Source organism: Halictus rubicundus, chromosome 16 (assembly GCF_050948215.1).
Source record: "Halictus rubicundus isolate RS-2024b chromosome 16, iyHalRubi1_principal, whole genome shotgun sequence".
NCBI classification, from domain to species: domain Eukaryota; kingdom Metazoa; phylum Arthropoda; class Insecta; order Hymenoptera; family Halictidae; genus Halictus; species Halictus rubicundus.
The window spans coordinates 9,653,377-9,679,975 of record NC_135164.1 but is presented as its reverse complement, the minus strand read 5'-3'; the positions used below and the strand labels follow the sequence as shown (position 1 = coordinate 9,679,975).

The 26,599-nt window shown below is 52.1% G+C and overlaps 1 protein-coding gene across 1 annotated transcript in view; it reads left to right on the top strand.

Moving 5' to 3' along the window:
• Nucleotides 1–14,134: 14,134 nt before the first annotated feature.
• The window catches only part of LOC143362315 (uncharacterized), a 49,364-nt gene continuing 36,899 nt past the window's right edge, over nt 14,135–26,599 (top strand). The window contains exons 1-2 of the mRNA XM_076802357.1: nt 14,135–15,415; nt 15,458–16,848. Coding sequence (XP_076658472.1) covers nt 15,753–16,848 — 1,096 coding nt within the window. The 5' untranslated portion in view covers nt 14,135–15,415; nt 15,458–15,752. The remainder of the gene's footprint in view (nt 15,416–15,457; nt 16,849–26,599) is intronic.

The following is a 26,599-nucleotide window of genomic DNA, read 5'->3' as shown; positions in this document are numbered from 1 at the left end:
CGGCTGATTTACAGGCGTCCGCGTAATTGGATGACCTCTTTGTCAGATGCCAGTCGAGATAGACGAAAATTATAGAGCGACCGCGCGCGGGCTAAACGGCTCGATTGATTTCATTGCGCCGCATTGTTGCTCGCGCCTATTCTTTCCGCGTGGATCATTGTTCTGCGACCGCCACGGGGAAAACCAGATCTTATCTCGTCCCTGATTCGATCTACTGCATGGATCTAGAGTGCGGAGAGCCCCCGGAGCTAGGCGTCTTTGCTGCCCTCGTCAAAAATCACGTCCGATGTTCGTTAAGTTAGCTGGTCTCGTGATTTGATTAAACCGTGCAATTTAGATGATTAGCACAAGCCTTGGCGGAGCTTGTCAGACCAAAAAATCAAGATCGGTCTGATCGAAAGATGCAATTTAAATGGGTCGAGCATCCTTGGTGGAGGTGTGCTGTATTATAACAAAATTATAATTGACCTATTATTAGGGGGTCATCGAAATCGGAATCGAAGAAATCAATTCAAGCCCTGAATAACTGTTGCTCCCGAGGAACAATTCGTATCAATCATGCTAGCAATTTTCCTTTCGGGAAAAATGCGGATATTATTGATAACGCTGACAATTAATTGTTGATAGAGAGCTCGGAGGACAGGCGGCATCGAGCAGCCTGGTGGCCAGCAATTATCGTTGGTTGTGCGGCTCGGAACTGTCGTATAAACTTCTATTAATCATGGCTGATTTGGCGTGGGCTTGCATCTAAATATAAAGCACCGATTAGACCGTCGACAACGGTACTTCTTGGCCGATGCTTTACAACGCGTGTCCCGTTTTCCTCAGTCCGGCGACGTATTATTAAATGTCACAGTGCTAATGAAACGTTCCCGTAACGATCCGAGCGAGAGGTAATAACGGCTAAACACGCCGGTAATTGCAGACGCGATTATATCGATCGTTGTATTCGTGTAATAATCGCCGTTAATGAATTCATCCTTTAGAAATTCCCAACCGCGGGGGCCCCCATGAGCTGAACTATTTTATCACCGATCTGGTTTGTTGCGTTAGCCGGTTACAAACTCGTCGTCGCATTAATATTAACTTCGAAGGCCTGTCAGAATTCATTTTCCGATTGGCTGAACGCTCGTGTTTCAAACGTCGAGATATCTCCTCCTCGTTACCGGATACATACAGACTTCGTACAATTATTTTTCTAGTTTATTAAGATGTTTGAATAAAAGATGAATGCACTCCCACCGAAATCTCGCTCGTTAAATATCTCTATTTGCATAGCAATTTCCATGTTATGCCGGAGGAGGAGCTAACATTTATCCCGTACAAACAGATCGTCAGGGACTGAATACAGATGATCGGGCCTGTTTGAGTTTCTTATGTTCAGCGAACAAATACATTATTATATAAAAATACGTCGGATCTTCAAGAGCTAGGTAGGGGTTGACCCCGGAGCCAAAGGAGTCAATTAGCGAGACTAAACAAACGATTTCTCGCAGTCAACGCGTTAGGGGACCGAACAAGGTCCTGGCCGGCGTAAAAACCGAGTGTCGCCGTATTCGGCGGGTGAGGATGTGCCATAAAGAGCCGCGATCCGCTAATTACGGTGGTCGTCGGAATCGGCGACGTGTCCTCTGGCGATTCGGAATTTTAGTTCTTCTGATGGCGCGTATCGCGGCGCGATCTCAGGTAGCCAAGCATAAAGTACATTGCGAGGCGTGTGTTCGAGGTGTAAAAACGTCGATGAAGAAAATGCTCGGTCAAGAGAGAAGGAGAAAGAAAGCGAAAGGGGAAAGAAGAAGAAGAAGAAGAAGAAGAAGCAGCAGCAGGAGAAGAAAGAGATAGAGAGAGAGAGAAGAAACCCGAAGGAAGAAGGCGATTCGACGAGCGGAGAAGAGAAGCGAGAGGAAGAAGGACGAGGAAGGTTAGCGTGGCTGGTAAAGGGATTCAACGAAGGGTTGAGGGGTGGGGGCAAGAGACGGGAGAAGTGACTCCCACCAGACGCGGGTAGGCAGAACATCAAAGGGAACCGACTTCTCGTTCGCGAGGTGAAGAACCGGCCATCTCCGGGCCACACACGAATTGCTTTTATATACTTACTTTAAGTTCTGTGCCACTAAAGTGTAATACCTTTTGAGCTTGCTGCGCGCCGCGGCCATCATTGATCCACGGAAATCCGGAAGCCAGCACGAACCTCCCTGCGCCTCTAAACACGCTCGCTAATCTTCGCTCCAACAGGTATTTCCCTTGGAACACGCTCTTCAACCTTTCCTCGCCATCTTTTCTACTCGAAACACTGCATGGAACACGCGTGTACTCTCCTCCAAAAATTTAACCCTTCCCACTCTATTCTAGTCGCTCTGCTTCTATTTAAACGACATCTACTGTGATCATCTACACTGAGGGTCCAATAAGGGAACATCGTAAATCTAGTCTGCGACTCGGATGTCCCTTTCTCAAAGACGAATGGAAAAGTGGATACGTAATTGTTCTAGGGTCGAAGTCGAGAGTGTTCGAAGATGATCTATCTGTGACGACTTAATATCGAGAGAGGTAATCGTCGACTTTAGTTGGATGACTCGGTTTAAGAGTGATTAGTTCCATGTTCCGGTGGAGGGGCGTCCCGAAATCGGTTCCCCTGGCCGTCTACCTTTTCCTCGCGCCCCGTGTGGGCCTGCGTGGCCCTGTGGGGCCCCGCGTGGCCGGGGTACAGGCCCCACACGGTGCTCGGGTCCCGGCGGGACGGAAGTCGCCGGTGTTCCGGCGTTGTTCCACGGCTGACTCTGCTAAATTGAAATTGATCCTGTCGGGACGGTGTCGCGCGGCTCTTCTAATCTACATTAAAACGTTGTGTCTCCCCGCGGCCTGAAAAACCTCGGGGCTGCGAACAAAACGTCCGTGGGGGAGAGGGGGAACGGGGACGGGTAACACGGGGGGCGCCTGGTTCTTTCGTTCTCGAAGTATCAAGTCATCAAGGACTATTCAGTGGCCGCCGGGACGAGGACGAATCGCGGCGCGCTCCCCACGACCGACCGTGACGAATCCGTCGATGTCGTTTGGCTTCACGAACATCCACCAGATCCAGAGAGAAAAAGACAGATGGAGGGAAGAACGGAGAGAAGACGAGATCCGTTGCGTCGCCACGATCGACGACCCTCGACTTCGAGCCGCGGCAAATGAGGGAAAGGGGCGGCGTGAGGCATGAGGCGCGAGCCGGAACGGAAAATTGATGGTACGTCACGGAGTGGCCGGCACAAAAGGTCTCCCAGGTTCGAGAGCACTCGACGAAAATCCACAGTGCCGAGCCGGCCGAATCGGTTGAATGGCCCAACACCCCACGCCCCTCCCGAAAAGTGGTTAGTGAAACTGATTCGAGCTAAATGGAGCCTAAATGGAGCTGGAATTGACTGGCTTAGCCGCGTTGCCTCGACTCGCGTCGGCTTTTGTGCTCGCGGGACATCCAGAATGTTTCACTGCCCCGAGCGACGCGATTACCGGCTGAATGCGACTACGAACGGCCCGGGCCCGAGAGGGACGAGGGTTGCTTGCTTGTCGCCGCCATGTCATCAGCCACGCGCTCCTCTGCTCCTCTAATCGACGATTTCACTCGTTCCACCAAACGCTCACACCCTTTCAGTTCCTCTCCGTGACACTAGGACGCTCCGAGTAAGAAGAATCGTTTCAGGAAATTGCTGAAATTTTAGGGTCTCGATACTTGCCCTGTTCGCTGTACACTGTTCCTTCAGCCACAGAAAAATCGTCTCCTGGAAATGAAGGCTCGTACAAGGCTCTCCGTGCACCGAAAGAATAAAGATGTCCAGCACTAACAGCGAGCAGGCTCTCCGCTGAGGGAAATGCTTCAGGTTCGCCAGAATTTTCTGTTGAAACGGGCAATTCCGCGGAATCGTATCTGTCCGAGGGTTCGATTAGCCGGATCGTTCTGGACGGGTCGCCATGTTGGCTGGAGATCTTGCCGGAGTGGCGCGACCGCAACAGGAAATCTACACAAGGAATTTACGACGTCGTATGGCGACCGAGCATCGGGCGCACAGTGAACTGCGGTTAATATCGAAGCCCGCCGTTCAGAGAGGAGAGAGCCCCAACCGATATACGCACAACTCCGGGGACCAGAGAATATCGCGTGTGCAGCCTTCGGAGCGGAAACGAGACGTCCAGGCGGAGACGGCCGCGATATTTCACGTCGGCCGATAATTGTGACGCGTAATTGTCGTTGCGAATCGCAAGCCGGCCCTTTTATCGAGCGCCAATGGGCCCGGTGATGAATCGCAGCTCGATCTCCTTGCACGCCGATTCCTCGACCACGATAAAACCGCTGTAAAAACCCACTTTTACCATTTCCGTCGCGACGCCGCGCCGACTGGACAACATTTTTTCAAAATCTTCCTCGCACGGTACCTTAGTTCTATGGATCATCAACGCCTATTCCAAACAGGGGGATAGTGCTTGCAAATCTAGCTTCAAGGGCCACAAAGGGTTAACGCGACAGGGCAGGACAGTTTCCAGGCTGTTTGGTTTCGCGATTCCGATGGGTTTCGTTGTGAGACGATGATTCGATGAACGGGAACAGCCCCGGGAGATCATGCACGCCCTTTTCCAGGGGGGTGGGGGGCCAGCCCCGAAACTGCGCCTAGCCGGGGCCCCTCTCCGCCAATTATCGGGGTCATTCAATGAAGAGATTTATGTAACTCGGTGATGGAGTACCCGACTTCCCGCCGAGGCTGTCGAGCCGTTCTCTCTCTCTCTCACTCTCGAACGACACGTCAAATTGCGAAGAGTAAGCTGTTAGGCGGGGTACGTGTGCGCCGCGCCGGCTGAACGTCAGCTGACCGTGTGGTCGTCGACGGCTTCATCGGATCATCCGCAGGAAGAAGGGGAAATTTAGGCGGTTCGAGGAACGGGCGGAGTCGGTGTTCTAGTTTTTTGTTTGACGAGGAAACTGGCTCCTCTCTTCGAGTAATTATTATCTTCCATGCTCCTCGAGCTTGTTCGTCTTTTTTTTTTTTTGTTTGGTCCCGTGCTCGCGAGCGGACACGTTTAGCTTGCACGAGCTGATACCGGGTATCTGGGGTTCCTCCTAACGACTGAGGAAAATTAACCACACCTGACGCGGTATTATAACGCAAAATCTTCGGTCCCTGTTTCACGCAATTAATACAGAACGTTTTCATAAAAGTGCGCAGTTCACAAAGTTTGCCTGTGTGAGTCGGGCATGTCAGATTGAAACGTCGATGTTCGGTTGCAGAGGGGAGACCGGATTAAACGCGTCTCGATTAATCGTTCTCGAATAACTTAGGTATGCAATTTAAATGATACGCCTCGGGCCGACGTCTCTCGTTGGCCGAAGAGCCGCGCTGGGAATCGGAAATGGACGCTTCCAGTTCTGCAACAACTTTCGACCGTTACCGCGAGCCCCGAAGAGGGCATAGTCTGCTGGCTGCTCGACCGGTAGCTGCTCCAACGATTTATTGGTATCGATGGGCGTGACTAGCACTCGTTCGCTATCTCCTCGCCAGTCGTTCCGCTGCTCGTTTCTTTTCCCTATCGAATTTAAATTTCGAAGATTAGGAACTGACTTCTGATCCAGCTCGACTGCCCCCCTAATAGGATTTTCAATAATTAACAGATGGGAAACAATTTTCTTCGACCGTTATCTTGACGTTTCTGGCCATCGCGTCTGATGTTCGACGACCTAAGATCGCCATTGTTATTCCGTGTGCTTCTCCTGCCGGCAAAACTGGAAGAGTACGTGTACGAGCGCGACGAGGAAACCGACAGGAAACGGAAGTGCGGTTGCGCCATTTTCTACGTTAAAATGATGAAACTATATCCAGTATATTGTACGTTCCTTCACGGTCATTGTAACACCAACTTATTGTTATGTAGAATTCATTCTCTTCTTTTAAACACTGTCTTCGTTTCAAGCGTGACATACCTGCCCAAGCACATGTTGCTGTACGCGTGCAAGAATATCTTTCGCCATCGATGCGACTCGACTAGCTCCGAAATGGTACTTCGACGCAAACGTTCGAAAACCTAGAAAAACCGGATCCAGCGAGGATTCTTCGGGAAAAAGGCGTCGAAATCGAGGCGAAGACAAGGTTGGTTGACAGGCAGATTGACTACGTACGGCGGCAGCCAGTTTCAGAGAGCGCCGACTCTTTCGAAGTATCGCGAATCGATCGGACCCAGAGTCACGCTCGCAAATAAACGCCCGCGAGAGAGAAAGAGAGAGGGAGAGACAGTGAACGGAGCCGAACCGGTGCCCGTATTCACGTTTGCTATACCTGGCCTGTTGGTGGTTCTGTGAACGCGGCTGTAGGCGTCGAACGTCATCCTCGAGCCCACCCATAGATACCAACTCGAAGTAGGTAAGCGTGTCTAACCGCCTATAGGCCTCGCGAAGGACTTATAGCCGGGAACGAGTCGAACGAAGACAGGGCTCTCTCAGAGTTCATCATCGATTTCGGATTTACATGTCGCGCGCCCGCACCGCCACGTCGATTCGACGCGGCTCCGGACCTCACAAAGCCGTGGGAAACGCTCCGGAATTTAATAATGGCGAAACGAGTGCTCGTCGAATCGCGACTGCCCCGGAGAATGGCCCTGATTGCCTCGATTCTAGCCTGAACGGGCCTGTCCCTCGAGTGGCTTCGACGCTTTCAAACCGATTCTATAGGTACCAGCCTTTAAAGCCTCCTATGAACTGATCAGTACAGTATTATTAACGATTTAACGCTACCGCGACCACGTGTCACGCCGCAGTAATTAGATTAGAGTCTGCGCCGCGTCCCAATCGGATAAAGAAGATTGTGCTCCCTTTTTAAGAGAATTCCATTTCAATTTTTACAGGAAGAAAAAGTCCGAAATTTCAAGTAAAATCTAGTAAACCAGAACTCCTGCGATTTCTATTTTAGTATCGTTCGCCTGAAAGGGTGTTGCCGAACGGAAAGAGGAATCGTCTAAAAATTTGTTAGCTATCGTCGAAGAAGGTGGTTCGTTCCGAAGGAAAATGGTGTTCGTCAGCGGAGAGAGAGTATCGATCGAGCTCGGAGCGGAAAGAATCTGCTGCTCCAGGGTGACCGAGACGACGCTCGATTTGTCAGCACCCTGACTCCGCTGGCAGACGTTCCCGAGCTATATCGAATCATTTCCGGGCGATAGAACACGAATTCCCCGGTGCTACAGGGGAACAAGGACCGTGTAGAAGCGTATAGGAGACTGGCAACTGCTTGCCTGAAAGGTTTGGCTTTCGATGACGGTGCTCGACAAAGAGCGGCGGGCAAACTCTACGCTGTGGAATCGCGGTACCAACAAAATGGCTGCCCGTCTCTCGCCTAGCGCGACCTTCCGCGATAAAAGAAAAATAACGAGGGAATAGGCTGACGCTATAATCGCCGCTCGAGTCTTTTTATCAGCGGGACGAAATTTTTTGTTCGATTCAAGAGCCATTCGTCGGACCGGTTACGTCACTTCCGTCTATACATATCGTTAAATACCGTTCGACGTCCATTCGTGCGTCACTCCGTCGTAATACCCGTTCATTTACTTTCTATTCTCCTCGAATAACATTGTTCTTAACTTTTTCAGTTGCTGTGTCCCACGTTCCCTCTGGGACGACTATCGGTGGCCTCTTCGACGGACAAAAGGATCTCTTAGGATTCAGAATCTTTTCCTGTCGATTCGTCGATATTCAGCTTCACCCGCCGCCAGAACTCTTCTCCGAGGAGATTCAGATGAAGAAGCATTGTCTACCATCCGACTCGCAGTCGTGCCGCCAGCCATCTTCTTTCTACGAGGGTCGCGTGCCTAATAAGAGACGCTCCGGAGGCCCGACACCTTCGCGGGGGTTAACAATGACCGGTCGTTTGTCCGATTCGTCGCGGCCATCGACCAGCATTGTTCGCCGGTCGATCTGCAGGTATTTACCTCGATCGCCGCAAAAGCGGACCTCCGACGGTTTCGTGGCTTCTCCGAGATGCTCTAACCGCCCTGCAGGTCGTCTTGCGCCCCCGAACGGGAGCACTCGGCTTCTCGATCCTTTGTAGGTTCTATCCGAATCATCTTATCGGCAAACCCGCTCTAAAGTATCTCCAGAACATGGATTAATACGGAGAACGCACCGAGCCGCAATCTCCAAAGAACACCCTCAACCCTAGAAGACCCTTCCCCGAATGTTCAATTTTCTCGACTTCGTGGCTCGCCATCAAGTCAAACATCCCCTTTACAAGCCAGTGACGAGTTTCGCTACTACATTTGGTTTTATCTCGCACCGTTCGCGGGGGGTGAGCAAAATCGAACCCCATCCGCCACGAGCCTGCTTCGGGTCGCCGATATACTTCAATTTCAGGGCGTCAGAGTGAATCTCAGCCCTTTTCGCGATCGCGGAGGGTTTCGCGTAGTGGTCTCCGAGGAAACCTCGTTAAATCAGGCGGGTCCGCGCGTAATTTCGCCAGCGGCGGCGGCTGGATCGCCGGGTAGGAGATGAGAAAAATACGGTGGGCGCGGAGGGGTTTGGGGCTGATGCTCGGCGAGACGACGCAACCACCCCCGGGGTTGGACGTAAAAATTTCGGTGAGTGGAGCTCTCTCTCTCTCTCTCTCTCTCCTTCGAGGGAGAGGAAGAGAGAGAGAGAGAGAGAGCAGGGGGCGGCAGGAGCAAAGTGAGAGGGGGTTGACGGGAGAGAGGAGGGGTTCGCCGTCGAAGATATAAATCGGTCCTTGGGAGCAGAGCTCGGTGGCCGCGTTCCGGCTGGTTCGCCAATCAGGAGGCCGAGGGGGCGTGGACTGCGAGGCGGCAGCTCTGACGGCGAACGACGGGTCGAGGGTGGTGGTACCAGGAACAGCGGACGATAACCTTGAACAGGAGAGAGAAGAGCTAGCTGGCGAGCAGGCGAGGGCGTGCTGAGGGCAGTACGGTGGCCGAGAAGTGGGGTTAATTCGAGCCCGTGCTCCTCTATCCCGCGTACGTGCCACGGGATCGAAGGAAGGGGGAAATAGATAGGCTCCCTACCCCCGCGTCCTGGCAATCGGGAGAACGAGAAAGAAAGAGAGAGAGAGAGAGAGAGAGAGAGAGAGAGACGGGGAGAGAGACTGAGCAAGGAGATCAAGAGAGAGAGGGAGAGAGAATACGGAGCCGCACATGCGCCCAGCCACGTTAAACTGCTGTCGGGAAAGGCTTCGCGTGACTCGGCTCTGGCTCTCGTCAATTATGGCTAAGTACACGTATCGCGTCTAACGCGGAGAGGACACAGAACGTGATGGAATAGGTCGATACCGACCCGAAGACGTCGTGCACACATTATTAGCGGGCGTCGCCGCGACGCGACGTCCAACGAGACTGCGCCTATGGAGCGTCGCAGCGTCCGCGAGCAGAGTTTGCATACAATAGGGGATGAAGTCCACGAGTCGTGGAGCCTCACTCTCCTGGAGGACCTGGAGAAGGTTGCTAGACTGCGAATGATAGACCTGTACAATAGTCACAGTCCTTGATGCTTTGATTTCTCCCGAGGGTCTCTTAGCGATGAAGAAAATCCAATTTTGCCCATTTGCTTTAATCCCAAACTGTTGACAATTTTGGAGCAACGATTGGTACCTGGGAGACCATCAGCTTCTGTTAATTTCAGCAACTGCTTCTCAGCTCCTTCTCAACGTCGAATCTTCCAGAATCTATGGTGGATAGTAAAAGTAGAAGGCCGAAAGTAGGAGAATGATTGATAGTGCAAACCGCGATGCGTGTCGATCAAAGTCGGCGGAGTAACAAGAACGGTGAAAAGTCTAAAGAGCCCACGGGTCAGAACGCTGTCAAAGACGAGGGCCCCGTCGACGGAGGTAGCCTTCGAGCGGAGTCGCAAACAAGTGTTCTCTCCATGGCCTGCGAGTTGTTCACTGGATCGTTATTACGAGACGCATGCGGCAATTACTGCTAAGTATAGGTGTCCATTATATCAGCTGAATGAGAGCTTCGGATTCGATGGAACGGCTTGATAAGAATAACGGTGTCGTGGATAGTTATTAGTGCTCGTCACGTCGCTTTACCCGTATGATTGCGAGTACCCCCATTGGCCTTCCAACAACCATAGATACGACTCGACTTTATTCCGTGGCCACCACGAACTCCGGGTACATACACGTTTCCGGGGGAATTCGCATGTTTTCCACTATCGCCGGTAGTCGGCTCTAGAATAAATTTTAACCAGTTATTAAGCTCGACAAGGTGTAAACAGATGGCTAATCGCTGATTCTAATTATCGATACTCGGAGAAAATTAGGAGCGTTCTCAACAAGGTGGAACATCGGCGCTAAAACAGATTCCATGGACAAAATTGAACATTCGACTGATCAGGATGGATAAAAAGAGAAATGCAATTGCACAAAAAAGAAAAAAGAAAATTGATACTTTCTTTAAGAACTGTAGCCAAGCTCTGAACGCTATTATTTTGCAATAACGTTTCAATGACGGAGAGGGATAAAGAGTCGACGAGTCACGCCATTCGGATATGTTAATTTCGGCCGGGATCTCGTTCGGATCTCACCGATGCTCGACCCGCTAACATTCCGGCAAATGTCACGAAACCTTTGGCAAGGGGAAAGCCGAGGCGGATCAGGCCCGCGGATACGCGCGTCTTGCGAAAGGTGTTGGTCGTTGCACGCTTATTTGTCCGACCACGGAGCCGGACACCGAATCCGCGCTGGTGTTCCCAGCGGATTACAAGCCAGCGAGCTGTTATCGCATAAATATCCCTTCATTAGCGACCAGTCGCTAAAGCTTCTTACGGCGCGGGCTCCTTCCGTCGAGTTTCGCAAAATTCCCTGGCCAAACAGCCAGGTTCTCCTGCTCGTGCAGTCATCGGAGTGACCCGAATGACGTCCGAGCATCGTTCTTTTTGTAATCGTGTACTCGACGTAACCGTACCGAAGCTGAAACCGCCGTCGAATCAATGTACAGCGTCCCTGAAGAGTGTATTCGGCTTTCCAGTTGCTGGTCTTGCGAAATCGGCGGGGCTAATTTATTATATTTGACTTAATTTATACTTCGCCGGTTGGCGATGGTAATGAATGACATTACAGTAAATTAGCGGCGATAAAGCGTGTCCGGCAAACAGAGCCGTGAACGATTCGCGGGCCGGATAGGCTGAAAAAGCAAGCAACCAGCGGAGATTAATCGAGAACGGTAGAGATCGTGTTCGGATCTTCGAGAGATCTCGCGTGTGGTCCGACGAGGACCGACCGAGGAAGAGGAAAGGAGGAAAGGATGAGGCGCGCGCTGTGCAAAGTGTAAATTTCACCCGAAAAAAAGTGCTCATTGATGAATAGTTTATCGTGTCCTCGTCGGAGAGGAGCCGCGAGAGAGCTCGCCTCGGCCAGCTGTAAATACGTGTATCCGCTGCTCGTCGGTGAAGAGTCGTCGCCCCACCAGAACAGCGGATCGCTGCACGAGGTGGTGTTCCCCTACCACCACGGCAGGACAATGGGCCCTACCTAAATATCGGGGGATCATGCTAAACGGCGGTAGATCAAAGGGACCGACAGAATCCAGTGGCGAGCTATCATAATAATTAGGCTCGCTCGCGCCTCTTTGTATCGGGATAGAAAAGCCGACGGGAAGGTCGAGAGACGAAGAAAAAGGGCCAGACCCGAACCGCTCTTTGGTTAGCTTTGCTCTCTTCTCTCCAACTCCTCTTTCTCTCCATTCACGCTTCTTCGATCGCCCTGATCGCTGCCAGAAACACCCGAAACATTTTTACACGATTCCGGACGATACACTTCGGCCTCTATCCTTTCATCCCCAATTTACTCCGCACGCGTTTACTTTATTCTATGTTTCGCTACTTGACTCCCGGCGAACACCGCCGCACATTTTAGTCTTCGCTCCGTACTATACTTTGCCTCCACCTCTGCTCTTTACCTTGCGTTCCACTTTGACCTCTATTTTACTCTATTCTGCGCTTTCAAGTTTCTTCTTTGCTCTATGACCCTGTTTTGCGTTGTACTGTTCTCTATACCTTGCACTCTACGCTGTCTACTTCGAGCTCTATGTTACTCTCTACGGAGAGAGGAAAATAAAAATTGAAATAAAAATTCTCTGCATTGAGTGCAAGGCACAGAATCTCTTTCTGTTCAATGACTCGAAGAAATTGAAAACTGTGTATCCTGTAATTCTTTTAATCTTGCCAGTGTGTCTAAGCTCTCCTACTTTCTGTCTAGTGTCAAGGAAAAGAAACTCGACGTGTTCCTGTTGGTGGTGAACGGCAGACGTTGGAGCATTCAGTCGACGGTTCATCCTGCTCGATGTCAGTATCCGGGCGACTCAATCTCGAGGCGAAGTTCGCAGAAGACAGGAGGCCCGTTTCCCATCCGTTGTGGTCTGGCGTGCGATTCGAAAAATGAATACATAAGTCTGCGGACAGCGATTGTCTGTGCCGCGAACGGACTCGTAGTCCTCACCGCAACGACTTCGAATTCGAACGGGTCTCTCTCTCTTTCCCTCGGACGAGCTCGAAATGTTACACGCGAAAAATTCAGCTTCGGCCGATGCCGAAGCCTGATGGATCGAGATTCGTCCTTTTTCACCGTGTCCGAGGACGCTTGTTCCTCTCTGTCGTTTAGGCCGGACAGTCACGCGAGCATCACCGGATAGAATGTCAGCCAGATGGGGCGCAAAAAATCACGGGGTCTCTCTCGCGATCCTGGTGAACTGTGAAGGAAATTAGGCGAGGGGCGACGGGGCTGAATTCGAAGGGAGACACGGCCGCGGAATTTCTAACGACTACGAGAGGGAGAGAGAGAGAGCAAAGCGGAGCGGAGTGAAGCAGAATCGACGCGGAATGGATATGTCTCGGTGTCCGCGCGCAGATTGCTCCACAATTACACGGGTGAATCGATTCTCAGGACTGATCCGGGGATAATAGTCTGTATGTAATAGTCGTCGATACCTTTCTAGGCCCGTTCCGGGCCAGCGACGCTCGAAACGACGCCGATTTTTCCGCCGGTCGACCTACACGAGCCCCGCGCGACTCCGCCGTTTCCACAACCGATTCCGGAAACATGTTCGACGCGGCCGGCTTCCGCTTGTCCCGATCGATCGATCGTTCTTCCCTTGAAACGCGAGCACAACCAAAAAATAACACCGGCCGTACTATACCGGCCGCAGGACCATTCCAGAGATCGGTCGTTAAGCTGGGATCGGTTTCCTAGCTGGGATCGCAATACGATTTCTTTCGATCCTCCATGTTTCGCGGCTTGGTATCCATCGATTACGGTCGCGGAGAGATCCGACTGGTGATGCAACGAGCGAAGGGTATGCGATTCTACCGAGACCCATCTGCGCAAGACTAATCGTTCGAGCGGACTGAGGGTAGGAAAGTTTCTATCATGGCGTTTAAATAATTTGTAAAAGCGTTTTTGTCTGACGGCAGACGGCACACGAAATTGTTTCTGTTTCTATCGCTTCGTAGGATTGAAACTTTTCATTTCGATCGTCTGTGCAGCCGTGGTTTGCATAAATGTCAACCGATTAGGCGACCGTTTTCCTGGGAGACAAGCAACTATTTCTCAATAAAGAAAGATAAGAAACTATTTCTCTGCTAGGTGGGAAAACGAGTATGAACTGGAATTATTAATCTTACAAAGAAGTTTATTTAAAGTACAGTGGAAAGTTGGCTTATTGGATTTATAAAATTTACATTATATTCGATTTAGAAAGACTGTTCTTTTACCCGCCCACTAAAGGTTCAGTCTCTGTACAACAAGTTTTACAATTTATTCAGCAGTTTTTTACTCGATCCTCTTTACACTCCATTTTTCTTGAACAATCGCGCAACTTACGACACTGCCAATCACCGTGTGCTTCAAAGTTTCACGACGGCATTACGACCTACTATTATCGCGGTGCCTTTATCGTATATTTTACGCCATATTGCGTAAGGGTGAATCACAGACAAAGGCTTATTTAAAGCCTGGCAGGAGCGTAAAAATCGAATGCCTCGAAACATAGGTCATGGTGCGATGGCTGAATGTCATTCATCGTTCATCTCGCGCTCCAAGGATCGTGTCCTACCAGAACAATCTCACCTCGGTCCGATAATTACCGATCGATGCGATCGGGGGCGAGATCGGGCTGGATCGCGACGGGTCGTGCGATTTTTTGCCGGGGCGTTTCGACGAGTCCCGGTGGAGCGGAACTCGGGAATCATCGGCCCGGGTGGGATGAAATCACGGCGGTGGGCCTCGTTAGGCGTTTTCGTCGTGGAGGGTCAAGTCCCACGTTCGTCGGAGAGAGCCGGGGCTTTACCGCAGGAAGAGATTTCCGAGCGTGTGTACGGAGCGAGAGAAGACGAAGAAGCGAAGGAGAGCGAGGGACAGAGAGAGAAAGAGAGAAGGAAGGAAGATGCGGAGGGAAGAGAAGGACAGTTCGAAAGGGGATATCGGCCGAGTAAGGGAGGAAAGAAGGAAGAAGGTCGAAGGCCGGGGTACGTTGAGGCCGCTCGAGCAGCGCCACAGGACGTTAAGTACGTCTCGTAAAAATTCCATCGAGGCAGCGTCATTTTGCCGTGTCGTAGGGGCTTCGGTTAGGTCGGCAGAAGGGGCCGAGTGGGCATGGAGATGCTTGGGACGGCCCACTCGTGTAACGCAACCCGTCTAGGCTCGTCCCCGTCTGCGGTAGGTGGTGCGAGCAACCGCGAGTCTTGTTAGGGGATTCGAGCAGGTTCTTCCCCACCGAAGACCGTTCGGAGGCGGTCCGAAGAGGAGGCAACGCCCCTCGGGGAACCCGGCGATACCCGGGATCCCCGTCCCCGTACCATTTCGAGTCACTGGCTTGGACTGGCCTGATACACCGAGCCCGTCCAACTGCCGCCAGCTCGTTCACCATCGACGTTTATCGACGTTTCGTCCGCGCATCGACCGCTCGCTCGCTCGTTCCGCATGCCCGCGTCGATCCCAGCTGGCCTCGGGACCATCGGACTCGTTCGGACCCCGTCGTGACCGTACCTCGATCAGACCCAACAAAACACAGTGTTACCGTGCGACGAAACCGAGATCGACGGCTTCCTCTCCGCGCGAGTGCGTCGACGCGTTTCGACACTGTCCGGTGGTGTGCGGGATGAGAGTTCGTCGCTGAAACTGAGACTGAGCAGAAGCCGGAGCGAGATGATCGGAGCGAACAGCTCCGCGGGGTGGACAGTGACAGTTTGACCGCGGGTTCAACCTGGGAGCCTGACAGAGCTGGTTCGAGAGTCCCCGAGGATGACGAGCAGGCGGCCAGCCGGTGGGAGGCTCGACGGGCTCTCCCAGTGATGTAACGCGAGACCGTGGGCGACGATGACTGGAGGACGATCAGCGGAATGACAGTGCACCGTTGAAAGGAACAACTGCGTGGACAAGTCGCTCGCGGCAGTGACGTTTCGCGAAAGGGAGAGACAGAGAGAGAGAGAGAGAGAGAGAGAGAGAGAGAGAGAGAAAGAGAAAAAGAGAAAGAGACATCCGGGGATGACTCGAGGGGATTAACGCTCTGCTCCAATCGTTGACGATCTCTCTCGAAGCTGTGCCAGTGTGTAGGACATGTGTGCGACTGTTGTCGACGGTGTCCGGGAACAGTAATCGATCGCGACAGTGATGCAGGACAAAAAAGATTGAGGGAGGACCGTGTGCGTGTTTTGTGTGTCAGTGCTCGAGCGCGCGCGCGCTCGAAATCGAATTTAAATCTCGACGAAATCGAACAGGATAACTGTAGCAGCGATGTGCACCACAGAGATGACGGAAGCGTACACGATGTCGCCGTCGACGACGGTGTCTTCCAGCGCGACGACTCCCGGCTGCCTGGCCTCGCCGGTGCACCGACGGACGCCTTGCCGAGGCTCGCCGGGCCGTGGCGAGGCTCAGGACGACGAGGACGAGATCTCCGTCGGGTGTCCGAGCCCGTTACCGTTGGTGGTTGTCGCCCCGACCGCCGAGGAAGACGAGAGGTTGTCGTCGCAGACCAGGGAGGAGTACGACAGACTGAGTCCTCCCAGAAGGAGCTACCAGCGGGACTCGATGATCGACGACGAGGACAGTTACTCGAGGAGCGACTACAGGATGTCGAACGGCAGGAGTTTGCGAGCTCGCGAGAGCAGCGCCGGCGAATCTGTCACCACGCTGCGAGAAGACGAAGAGGACGAGGACGACGACGAAGAGCTGGACAGCAGGACCAGCAGCAACGGCCCCTCGGCGACCGGGGCCACCGACGACTATTTCAAACCTCTGAAACGGCTGAAGATGGTCCAGATGCAGCAGTCCGACGAGGAGGACGACAGGGACCGCGACACCAACGAGAGAGGCGTTAAGTCGTTCAGCATCCTCGACATCCTCTCCCACAGACCCAAGGCGAAGATCGTTCGACCCTGGGACACCGTCGAGTCGAACCTCGGACACCATCATCGCCACCATCTACAGCAGCAGCCGCCCCATCGACAACACCATCTACACCATCACAACCATTCCACCGCGCCCAGGGATTTGTCCTTGATGGGCATGTCCCTGGCGTCCATGTCTGGATCCATCAGCGAGCCGCCTCTCAGCAGCTCGTCCTCCTCCGGAAGAAGCTCCGTCTCCGACTCCGGTAGCCCCGATCCTCTCGCGCATCATCATAGCTTGCACCACGGCTTGCATCCCGGCCTGCATCATCCCGCGTTGCAGCAACAACAACAGCAGCAACAGTTCAAGAGGAAAACGTCGCAGCAGCATGGCGGACAAGCAGGCCACCACGGGAAGAGGACCACGGGCCAAGGCAGCCCTCTCGACGCCCTCTTCCAGATGACCAGCAAGACCTTCGACGCTGGCGAACACAGTCAAGGTGAGCGGTCCATGGTTTGCCTATGGTTGTCCCTTTGTCTGTTTGTCCCACGGTGCGTTTTTTTTTTCTCGTTGACCGATCGAGGGATTAGGACGCGGAAGGATCTCGTTCGAATCATTGTGCCGGAAACGGAACGTGACGCTAGAGAATATGTTACGTGGCGAATTTTCGGAGAGCTACACGCCGACACGTGCGAACGGGACCTAATAGAATCGGGCCACGGTTTTTATCAATGACGGGGGGCCTGTCTTTTGTAGCCGCGAGTGTGCACGCTGAATGCGCCGCTTGATTTTGATTGATGCTCTTTGTGGGCGTACGAGGTTCGTTTCGCTGCTCCTCGGACTTCTTTCATTCAATTATCCGCGAAGATTCGAACTGCTTTTTGCTCTCATCCGCGGCAAACATTGAATAGAAACAGTCCGGGAATGGATTCGGTCTTTGCGGGGCAATGTTTGCGTTCGAAAAGTAGGATAAACCTGTGACCGAAACCTTTGTCATTTTGCTACACGATATTCGTATGTTGATCTTTTTAGTTTCAGAATAATGTGCAATTAATTCATTACTCTCGCACAGAATCGTTCGCGATTCCTGACAAAATCATTGTTGTCGATTCAGAGTTCAACGTACTGTTTCAAGTACCACAACGAGTACACACACGTGTACTCAATTAGAGCGCAGTTTAATTCGGAACGTTGATTAATTCGACACGATTGATTCGGTTGATCAGTCGGAAGGGTGAAACGACGCGAAAGTTACAGTTACCGGTGTTGTAACGAGGTGGTAGCGATTGAGCAATATCCACTGGAGAACAGTTTACCGATTTCCGTTGCGTACAGTTTATGACGTGAATTATTCAACCCCTCGTCACCCATCTGTGGCGTCGGACGCGCGTGCACGATGCGTTTATTGTGTATTTACCTCATTTCGAAAGTGAGGAATGAACATTAAAAGAAGGCTCACCGGAGCGCGCGTACTCTAATTTTCGCGCGGACCGTTGCCACGCTGCAATTGATCTCTATTATTCGCATATAATAACTCAGAAGTCAGAAGCAACTTCTCCTTAAATTGTGTCCAATAGATATCGGTTGACCGCCTCCGGAAGTGCAGCCTGTCTGACGAACACAGTCCTATCCGCGTTCGGGGAAACATCACCGTATTCACATAATCGGTCGAGCTGCGAGCTCCGCTCATTTTCCGATACCTAAACCGCGTGTTTACATATTTCTTTGTAATTTATCTCGCTCGCGAAAATCACAAAATTGTAGGAATAGGGGACACTCGTTTCGATTCTGTCCCATGCAAAATATCACGGCTACAGATCAATATTGATCCTTCGTGGACCATCCAAGATTAGATGTAAAATTTTTCTCGATCTCGCATTCTCTTGGAATCAACTTCCAAGTTTTCGACTCGTGCCTCGTTTCGCAAACGGGGAGCAGGTTTCGGGAGGGTTGTGGAAGGTTCGTGGATCAACAGCGATCAATATTTGCCTTCGAATCCCGATCAGAAGTCGTTCTGGCCGGTGTTGCGGTGACGAGCGCCGCGACAGCTCCGGTCACGACACTCCCGGGCAAGAAACGCTGGTAGCAGAGTCGTCGAGCACGTTCCAAGTGCTACTTTCCAGAAGCACGCTTCCACGAACGCTACTAATATTAGTAGCCGCGTGGCTGTTACGAGGTGCACCGTAATTGAACGAGGATGACATTTTTATCTTTTATTTCCTATCCGTTCCCCCGCGCTGTCTCTTGGCGTTTCTCTTTTTCTCTCGACCCTGTTCTCTCTCTCTCTCTCTCTCTCTCTCTCTCTCTCTCTTTCTCTCTCTCTCTTTCTCTCAACTTCTCCGATGCTAGGGTAAAATATCGATCACGAGATTGCCAGAAGAGATTGATGTCACACGAGGGACAAACGATTACGCTAGCAGCTTAATGGGGATGCACGCTCGCCATTCACTGTGTCGGTAAACGTTTACGCCGTTTCAGTCAATGGGAGCGACGATTTATGTCGCGTCGTGCATAGCTGAAACGTCGTTCTAGGGTGGAAAAATTGATTTTTCAGCGAAACATGAGTTTCGTCGATCCAACTGGAATTAGGAGGCTGACGCACGACTAGGACTCTCTGCACCGTGAAAAATTCCACGAGTTACTTTGTCGGTCGGGAAAGTGTTTGCCAATTGCCAGAGGAGTTTGTTAACAATCACGGCAGTATTCGTCCGTTGTTTGCCTCGTCTATTAGCGGCTGTATGCTCCTGCGGCTAAAGCGTTGTTCGTTGTTTAATCCGTCGGGTTTACACGCGAAGTGTAAACTCTCCTCGGGTGGAGGGCCCGAATGGTTTTCGCCTATTGTTCAAAGAGACGTGCTCCTGAAATTAGCAGACAATGGTCTCTCTCTCTCTCTCTCTCTCTCTCTCCCGAGGAAGGACGAAGGTCGAGATCGCTGCTCGATTCCGGCCGAGGCGAGGGCCGAGCCGAAATTGCCGGCTGTAAACGCTCGATCCTGCGGTTAATTGCCAGTATCCTTTATTGAAACGTTCCCCTGGCCTAATGGAATTATTATTTCGCGCCAGTGACCGCGCTTCGCAGTAAAACCGGAGAATATCTCGGTCCTGGTCACTCGGTCCGTGCGCGAATATCGCGACTGGAAAGAATTGGATTTGCCAGATGATATTCCCCTGCTGGAATGGAGGCGCAAACAGAGATAGAGCCCTGACGATCTTTGCTCCCTGTTGCTTTAATCCAATTACCTGAGCAGTAAAAGCCCCGGGCTGCGTGGACCGCACAAACACAGAAGACGGAACGCAGAACACAGGGACCCGTTTTCTTCGAGTTTCCGCCGGCCATCGCCGCCATAAAACCCAGTTTTTCGTAACTCTCGGCCCCCGGGAACAGACGGAATTTCGCCGTGATAATCATCGTAAAATTAAGGGGTTTGAAACGAGGGTTGGCCAGGTTTACGGTGTCCAGAGGAATCTCCAGCGAGAGGCCATACCATCCTCGTGATCGCCCATTGTTTGCCACGGGTTCGGCAAATTGTTTTACAACCCCCGCCCGATCGGTGTTTACTCGAGGAAGAAGGGAAACGAGTCTTTTCCCTCCGCGCCGACGTAAACACCGTAGCTCTGCCACAAAACGGATTTAGGCGGCACATTGTCGGCCACTCGAACCCCCATGCATCTTCCAAGGAAATCGCTGCCGCTGTTGAGCCAGAGAGACTACTGTCGATGGTTCCCGAAACAGAATAACTTTCATAAAATCGAACAAAATCATCCGAATCTTTCCTTAGTTTTTGCAGAAATGTATCGAAACGCCATTGAACAGCCGGCAAAAGGGAATGCGAGAAACATGGCCGCGGCGAAGGTAAAGAGGCGAGAGAAACCGAACCAGAGGAAATTGATTCGCGGGTCAAGAAATCCCGAGACAGAGTTAAACGCTCGCGGAGGAACGCGTCGAAGCGAGATGCATCACGGGGAATTGAATATCCTTTCTGCTGCGCGGCGCGGCTCGGTGGCAGGATAATGACTCGGGAAAAGGACTCGTCGTCGGAGGACAAGGATTGTCGGAGCAGCGGGACGCGTCGTTCATCATTTTCGTACTTCCGTTCAATTATCCGCGGGAGTACGAAACGAAAAAGGAGCGACAGTGGAACGTGACCAAGCGGAACAACCGGTCGACGCTCGTTGGTTCTTTTTACCGACGATGATCCACCGACGAAAGCTGACGTTTTCGGCATCGGACGGCGAACCGGGCCTGGACACACACGAACACGTCCCCGCACGACGCGACGCGACGCGAGGATGTCGAGGAGAGAGCACAACGGAACGGACGCGGACGTTGCGAAGAAACAGCGCGCGTTGCACGACCGGCCGATTGTTCGCGCGTGTCCCTGCCGGGCCCAGCCACGTAATTTTAGGCCCACCTATACACAACCACCGGTACCTACAAGCCGCGTAATTTGTTATTTGGCGCGGCCGGGGAGCATATGTCTCATTTGCATATAGCGTGATACAGAAAACGCGAGCCCGGGCTTCCGACGGCGCTGCTCTTCAAGCTTTTCGACAAAACCCACCACCGCCGCTTTCTCCACGAGTCCGATCGATCGGCCATCGGTCACAGGATCCTCGATCCATCTCGGGCACAGAAATCGACCATCGACTCGCAATTACTCGTAATTGACCGGTGTCGTCGTAATCTTGTTACGCGCACGGTGCATACCGTGGACGACGAGAAACGATTCGATGTTATCAAGTTTCAAAAGTTAACGGTGCAAATTAATATCGACGATGCCTTTGTTGCATATCGGAGAAGGTATTTTACCGCGTACGGTAATCGAGCCACGAAACAAAAATGGTTTCTCCAGGGCAATGTGTTGGTGTTTCGAGGCGGAATGTACAAACAAGTGTTTTCCATGTGGTTTCCAGGATTGGTGGCGGCTCGCCCGGAGCGTCGAAAGTCGCCGATCGTCGAGAGAGCCGTTTAAAGGGAAAGTCACGTAGGGTTTTGCAATCTCGTAATTGACCCAATATCCGAGGGCTCTCCTCCCGGTCCTTAAGGGTTGCCCTCTCGCGGAGAGAGAGAAACGTGGCGGGTCAGAAAAAGGGGGGGGGGGGGAAACACCGTTGCCCCGAGGCGGCAGCCCGGCATAAAACTCGGTGCGCGGCTTCGCTTTACGCAATTTATGATATACGTTCTTTAAACGGGCTAACATTAGGCGAGCCGGCGTGGCGCGGCGGCAGCCGCGCGGCTTAAAGGAACATTATAAGGTCCAGCTGATTGGCCGCACGCGTATCGAAAACTGTCCGATATTAGTGAAATCCGCTTGGGTCTCCTACGAACGTCTGCGTACAACAACCGGGCTGTGTCCGATGGTTCGATGAACCCTTCGTCCCTTCGAGAACCTACTGGTTTTAACGGTACGAGTCCGCAATCTCGGACCCGAGGAAGGATCTGGGTGAACAGCATTGATTCCACATCCGTTTTGTCTCGACCCTTTCGTTTTTTTTAGAAGGGTTATCAAACTAAAGTGGAACTTGTCAATTTGTTATTCGGTCAAGACAAAAACAGTGGATCGGATCACATCCCGTGGACGTTCTATGGTTAAAATTGGCCGACTCTAATCACTCGAAGCAGTCTCCGAGCAGGACGACGATCGGGGAAGAGCCGGTCAAAGCGGGCAGCTTATTTCAAGCACAATTCCGCAATCGCGAACGGCGCAATTGAGGGGATCTATAGATCGCGGTGGATTCACGCGTCTCGATGATCGCGGCGTCGGCGAAAGGGTAGAGCGCAATTTTCCCGGGGCAAATGAAATTCCGCAATCGATCGAGACGAGATCTGTCCCTGGGCTTCTCGGATATATCTGGTCACGATCCGCTGTCTCGTCTCGATTCTTCTCGGGGTCTGTAAACGGGAATATCGACGGGGCTCTTCCCACGTCCCGCTTCTCCCCGTGGAATTCGATCATTACCATTCCACGGGGCCCAGTCTGCTGGGGGTTCGAGTGCTCGAACGAGAGCGAGATCGCGTTCCGTGTCTCGGTTTTTGCGTCGAGGATCGGAGAGCCAAGGCGATTCGTTCCCTGTTCCCTGTTCCCTGTTCCCCGAGACGCTCCCGCGTACCCCTTTGCCACCCGGAATACGCATAAAACGCGTTGTTCACACGAGCGATCGGGGCCCGACCGGCTACAACACAGCCGGCTACCTACTCCGACCCGGGAGAGTTGCGGTCTCGGGCCCGAAATTACGAATGATATCGAATCGAATCGCTCGTAATATTATTCGATACGTGTTCCATTACCTGGAGCGGCTCAGCCAGCGGCCTCTCGGGATTCAAATTAGATTACCGGTACCGGTGGGCTAGACTCTCTGCACGATCATACGTACCTGCACCCGTGTCCCATACCCCCCTGCTCATCGATATTTATATACTGGGTGTTCCGACTGTTATGTCAATTTTCCCTGTCAGACGAAATTGTGTACCGATCAGCTAAGTACACGGATTATCCCCGGGCCTCTTGTCTCCGGCTTCTTTATTGCTCGAACACACACAAAACTAGTTCGATCTAAAACTTACATTCTTCGCGTACTTATTTTATTTTTATTGTGTTTTGCACCTCTATGCCAATTTCTCCGAGCAGCCAGCATTCCGTGAAAAGAGCAAATAAGTGGTACACACTGAGTCGGTCACCCTGTATATATTATTTACGTTCAACGACACTTCGCACACGGAGACGTCTGCGAGCATGTAGACCGCGCGCAACACATTTGCAGAATAACAGAAGAACCGGAGGAACAGACGGACGAACACAGCCAGTGGGCCTCCGAGCCCCGGGCCCCGGGCCCCCGTACAACACGGTAGCCTCACGTATCCGCAATTTACTTCTGATTATTATGCTCTCTATACTTACGCGGCATTCTTATCTCCTCTTCTTTTTCGACTTCTTCTCCCTCCTCGGCCTCCTCTTCGTCCTCTTCTTCCTCGACGAGACGAGCCCCCCTCCCACAACGAAACACCGATTCCTCGTCTCTCTCTTCAAGGCCGAGGATCGAGAGCATGGTATCAGTTGACCGACAGTCGATCGTCGGACCTCTGATTACACGCGGCCTCCTCGGGGCTGTCGGGCCGATTTTCTCGCATTTGCTGCTTGTCGATGGGAAAATGAGTTCTTGAAGAAATCCGACGCAATATTGGAAATACGATATATTCGAGATTTGAATCTAAGTCTAGTTACCGGTAGCTTCACAGATCAAGAGTGCCATCATCATGTGAAAAAATGCTGGCGAAACGGTTTTCGCAGGTTCCTTCGCGCGTTTGAATGCCCATCCATCGCGAGCCATTCGCGTTTATGTTGTTTGTAGTCGTGTATCCCGTGCGTAAAACGCTCCTGCGCAAAGCTCGGTTCGCGGAACAGGCGTAACGCCCGTCGAGCGTGCTTTTTACCGGGGACTTAGGCTATTCGCTAGTCGCTCGGAAGGTCCGTGCTCGTCGTAAAGGCCGCAGAAGGCGACCGCATCGTAAATGGCACGGCGCGGGCATGTTCGCACTATTTTTCCCGTTCGGTTAATGCGAAGCGAGAAAGAGAGAGAGAGAGAGAGAAAGAGAGAGAGAGAGAGAGAGAGAGAGAGAGAGAGAGAGAGAGAGAGAGAGAGAGAGAGGGAGAGAGAGAGTCTCGAGCGAGATCCAATTCAACGTTGATGGATTGTCACGATGAGCGAATCGTTTCGCGAGCACGAGCTCTCCGCGAAAAGTGTTAATGGACTGCGGTGGCATTCTGGCGAAAAAATCCACCGTTTTTACCCGCGTTTCTTTATTGTCGTTAATCCGGTCGTTCGACGAGGACACAGGATCACGCGTCCAGATGGTTGCACCGATTAAAATAATTACTAAATCCCGCGAAATATTTCCGTTAATCCTTTAAGCATTTGCCAGAATTTTTTCAGATTTTTCGACAGTATGAAACTGCAAGGAAATAAGGTTGCGTCTACCGATTTCTGGCGCGAACGTGTAACGCTCGCTCTCCAACAATTACAATGCGCCGTCGGCCCGGTAATCGACGTCTAACTTTCTGTTCCAATTAATCCCTTTCTTCCGAAAAAGACAGGACCGCTCGTGTCGCGTTTAATCAATTTCTCTTTCCTGTCGAAGTGTCACGGAACTTTCTCTGGTCTTCGGGAACGAAGACGGAGCATATAAAAGTTCCCGATAGGGAATGATCGTCGAACTGGCCGGTCTCGATGCCAGTCGGAGCAAATATTAATTATTCCCGTTCTTTTTCCCCGGCCGGGAACGTAATTATGTTTTCTGATTGACGGACGCGCGGGTACGTGTCCGCGGCGGCTCGTTACAGCGACAAACGATCGGGCCGGTAATTAGCCTGAGTATGACATCGTCGGTAACGCGCATAGTCGCCGGTTACACGACCGGTAGCCGCCGGTATTATCAGTCATAATAACGAGCCCGAGCCGGAGCCGGTGCGGTGCTGCTCGCGCGGCGTAACAAGCGCCGATGAAAGTATTTACGCTCGGGAATGATTCCGTAATTAAACGTTCCCGGTGTGCGTCGCGTGTAATTGAACGAATCCATTCGGCCGATCGATGTAATGCGATTCACGTAACGCACCGGATCGGCGGAGCTCGCTAATAAGCGATCGATCGATCCTCTCCGATCGTGTCGGAACGATGAAGAACTCGCGCGGCTGCGCAAAGCAGAATTTCTTGAAACCTGTTGTTTTCACGTTAACGTCTCCAGACGAGAAAGACAGCTCTGCCGGTTTCTGTAGTAGCTTTTTAAAAGGATAATGAGAGACGCTCGCTTTCCGCCTCTCCAGCACGTGACGTATTGCTTCTGCTTTCTTTTCCTGTTTCAAGGGGCCCGTTAAAGGGCCACTCTCGAGTTTCCGGATCCTCGTCGCTCGAGCAGAGAGAGCGAGAGAGAGAGAGAGAGAGAGAGAGAGAGAGAGAGATACCGCGGGAAAAAAAGCATTAGATAAAAGAGGGTGGGCCGCGTGTTTCGACTTGTTGTGACAGTTTGCCGAGCAAACAAAACACCAGCTCCGCCCCCGTTGTTCGGCAGAGGTCCGGATGCCGGGCCGACTTTTTACCCGACACGACCCGGGGCACCCCCGCTGCGTTAAGTGACCATTCGGTTTTCGAACAAGTGTGCCGTCTTTCGAGGACACCCGAGACCATGCTACTCTATGCCAGTTCTCCCGCACCCTGTCGCGACCTTATTCTCGCTGACGAAACCCGAGGGGCCGAAGGAGAGCGTCCTGTTGCGCCATCGGTTCACGCTGATCCGTTTCCTCTTTCGGAAAATACGAGCATGCTCGCAGCACGGGGCCCTTTGTCTACCGAAAACCACCGCTAAACATTGTCGAGTGTCTCCTGTCGGGACTTGGGTGGTCGCCAATCGCTTTTCGCGACGGCATAATTTGTAAACCGCTCCTCCGCACCTCCGTTTCCCGGATCTTTCAATTCTGTCCCTCTGGGAAGCAGTATTTTCAAATTTCCCGTCAGCCAAAGTAGCCAGATGGCTTTCACGATCATGCCCCTCGATTCTCACCGGTTAACACATGGTGCAGGATTATTTCAATATTTTGAAACGAGAATTACCGACTTGACTTTCCATTATTTGAAATGTTAACCGGTCGTTTGTCGGTTTAACGTTAATCGAACGACTCGAAGGTTGATCCGAGGTTGCAAGAAAAAGCAGCCGGATGTAAACGGTGCTCGGGAGCGATCGTTGTCGAACGATCGTTTTAGCGTGGAAATCGACAGGCTGTGTGTGGGTAGGGTGGCAACGCGTCGGTTCCCGGGCAATGGCGGATTGAATTCATTCCGTGCACGGTTTGCTGCACACGGTCCGTGGCATTGGGTGTATTTGCCGGCCTATTAATGCACGCAAGAGGAGTCGATTGGCCTGAAAATTGTGACATGTTCGTGCAACATTGTATTATACACTGACGTCGAGCCGTGGCCGGCGAAATGACCGGTTGTACATTGTAATAAAACGTTGACGGCCGCTCGAAACTGGACGTAAAGCGACGTTAATGGTATCATTCCGGCTCGGATAGTGTCGGAGGGCCACGGGAACCCGCGGTTTCCGCGCGAATCGAAATCGTGTGTGTGTGTCACACGGGGAAAAAAGGGCCCGGCTGAATCGCGGTGGCTTTAAACGCAATTACAGGTAGGTGGGTAGCTAGGTAGACACGAAACAAAACTTCGGTGAGCGGAACGTTTACTTTCAGCATCTGGAATTTC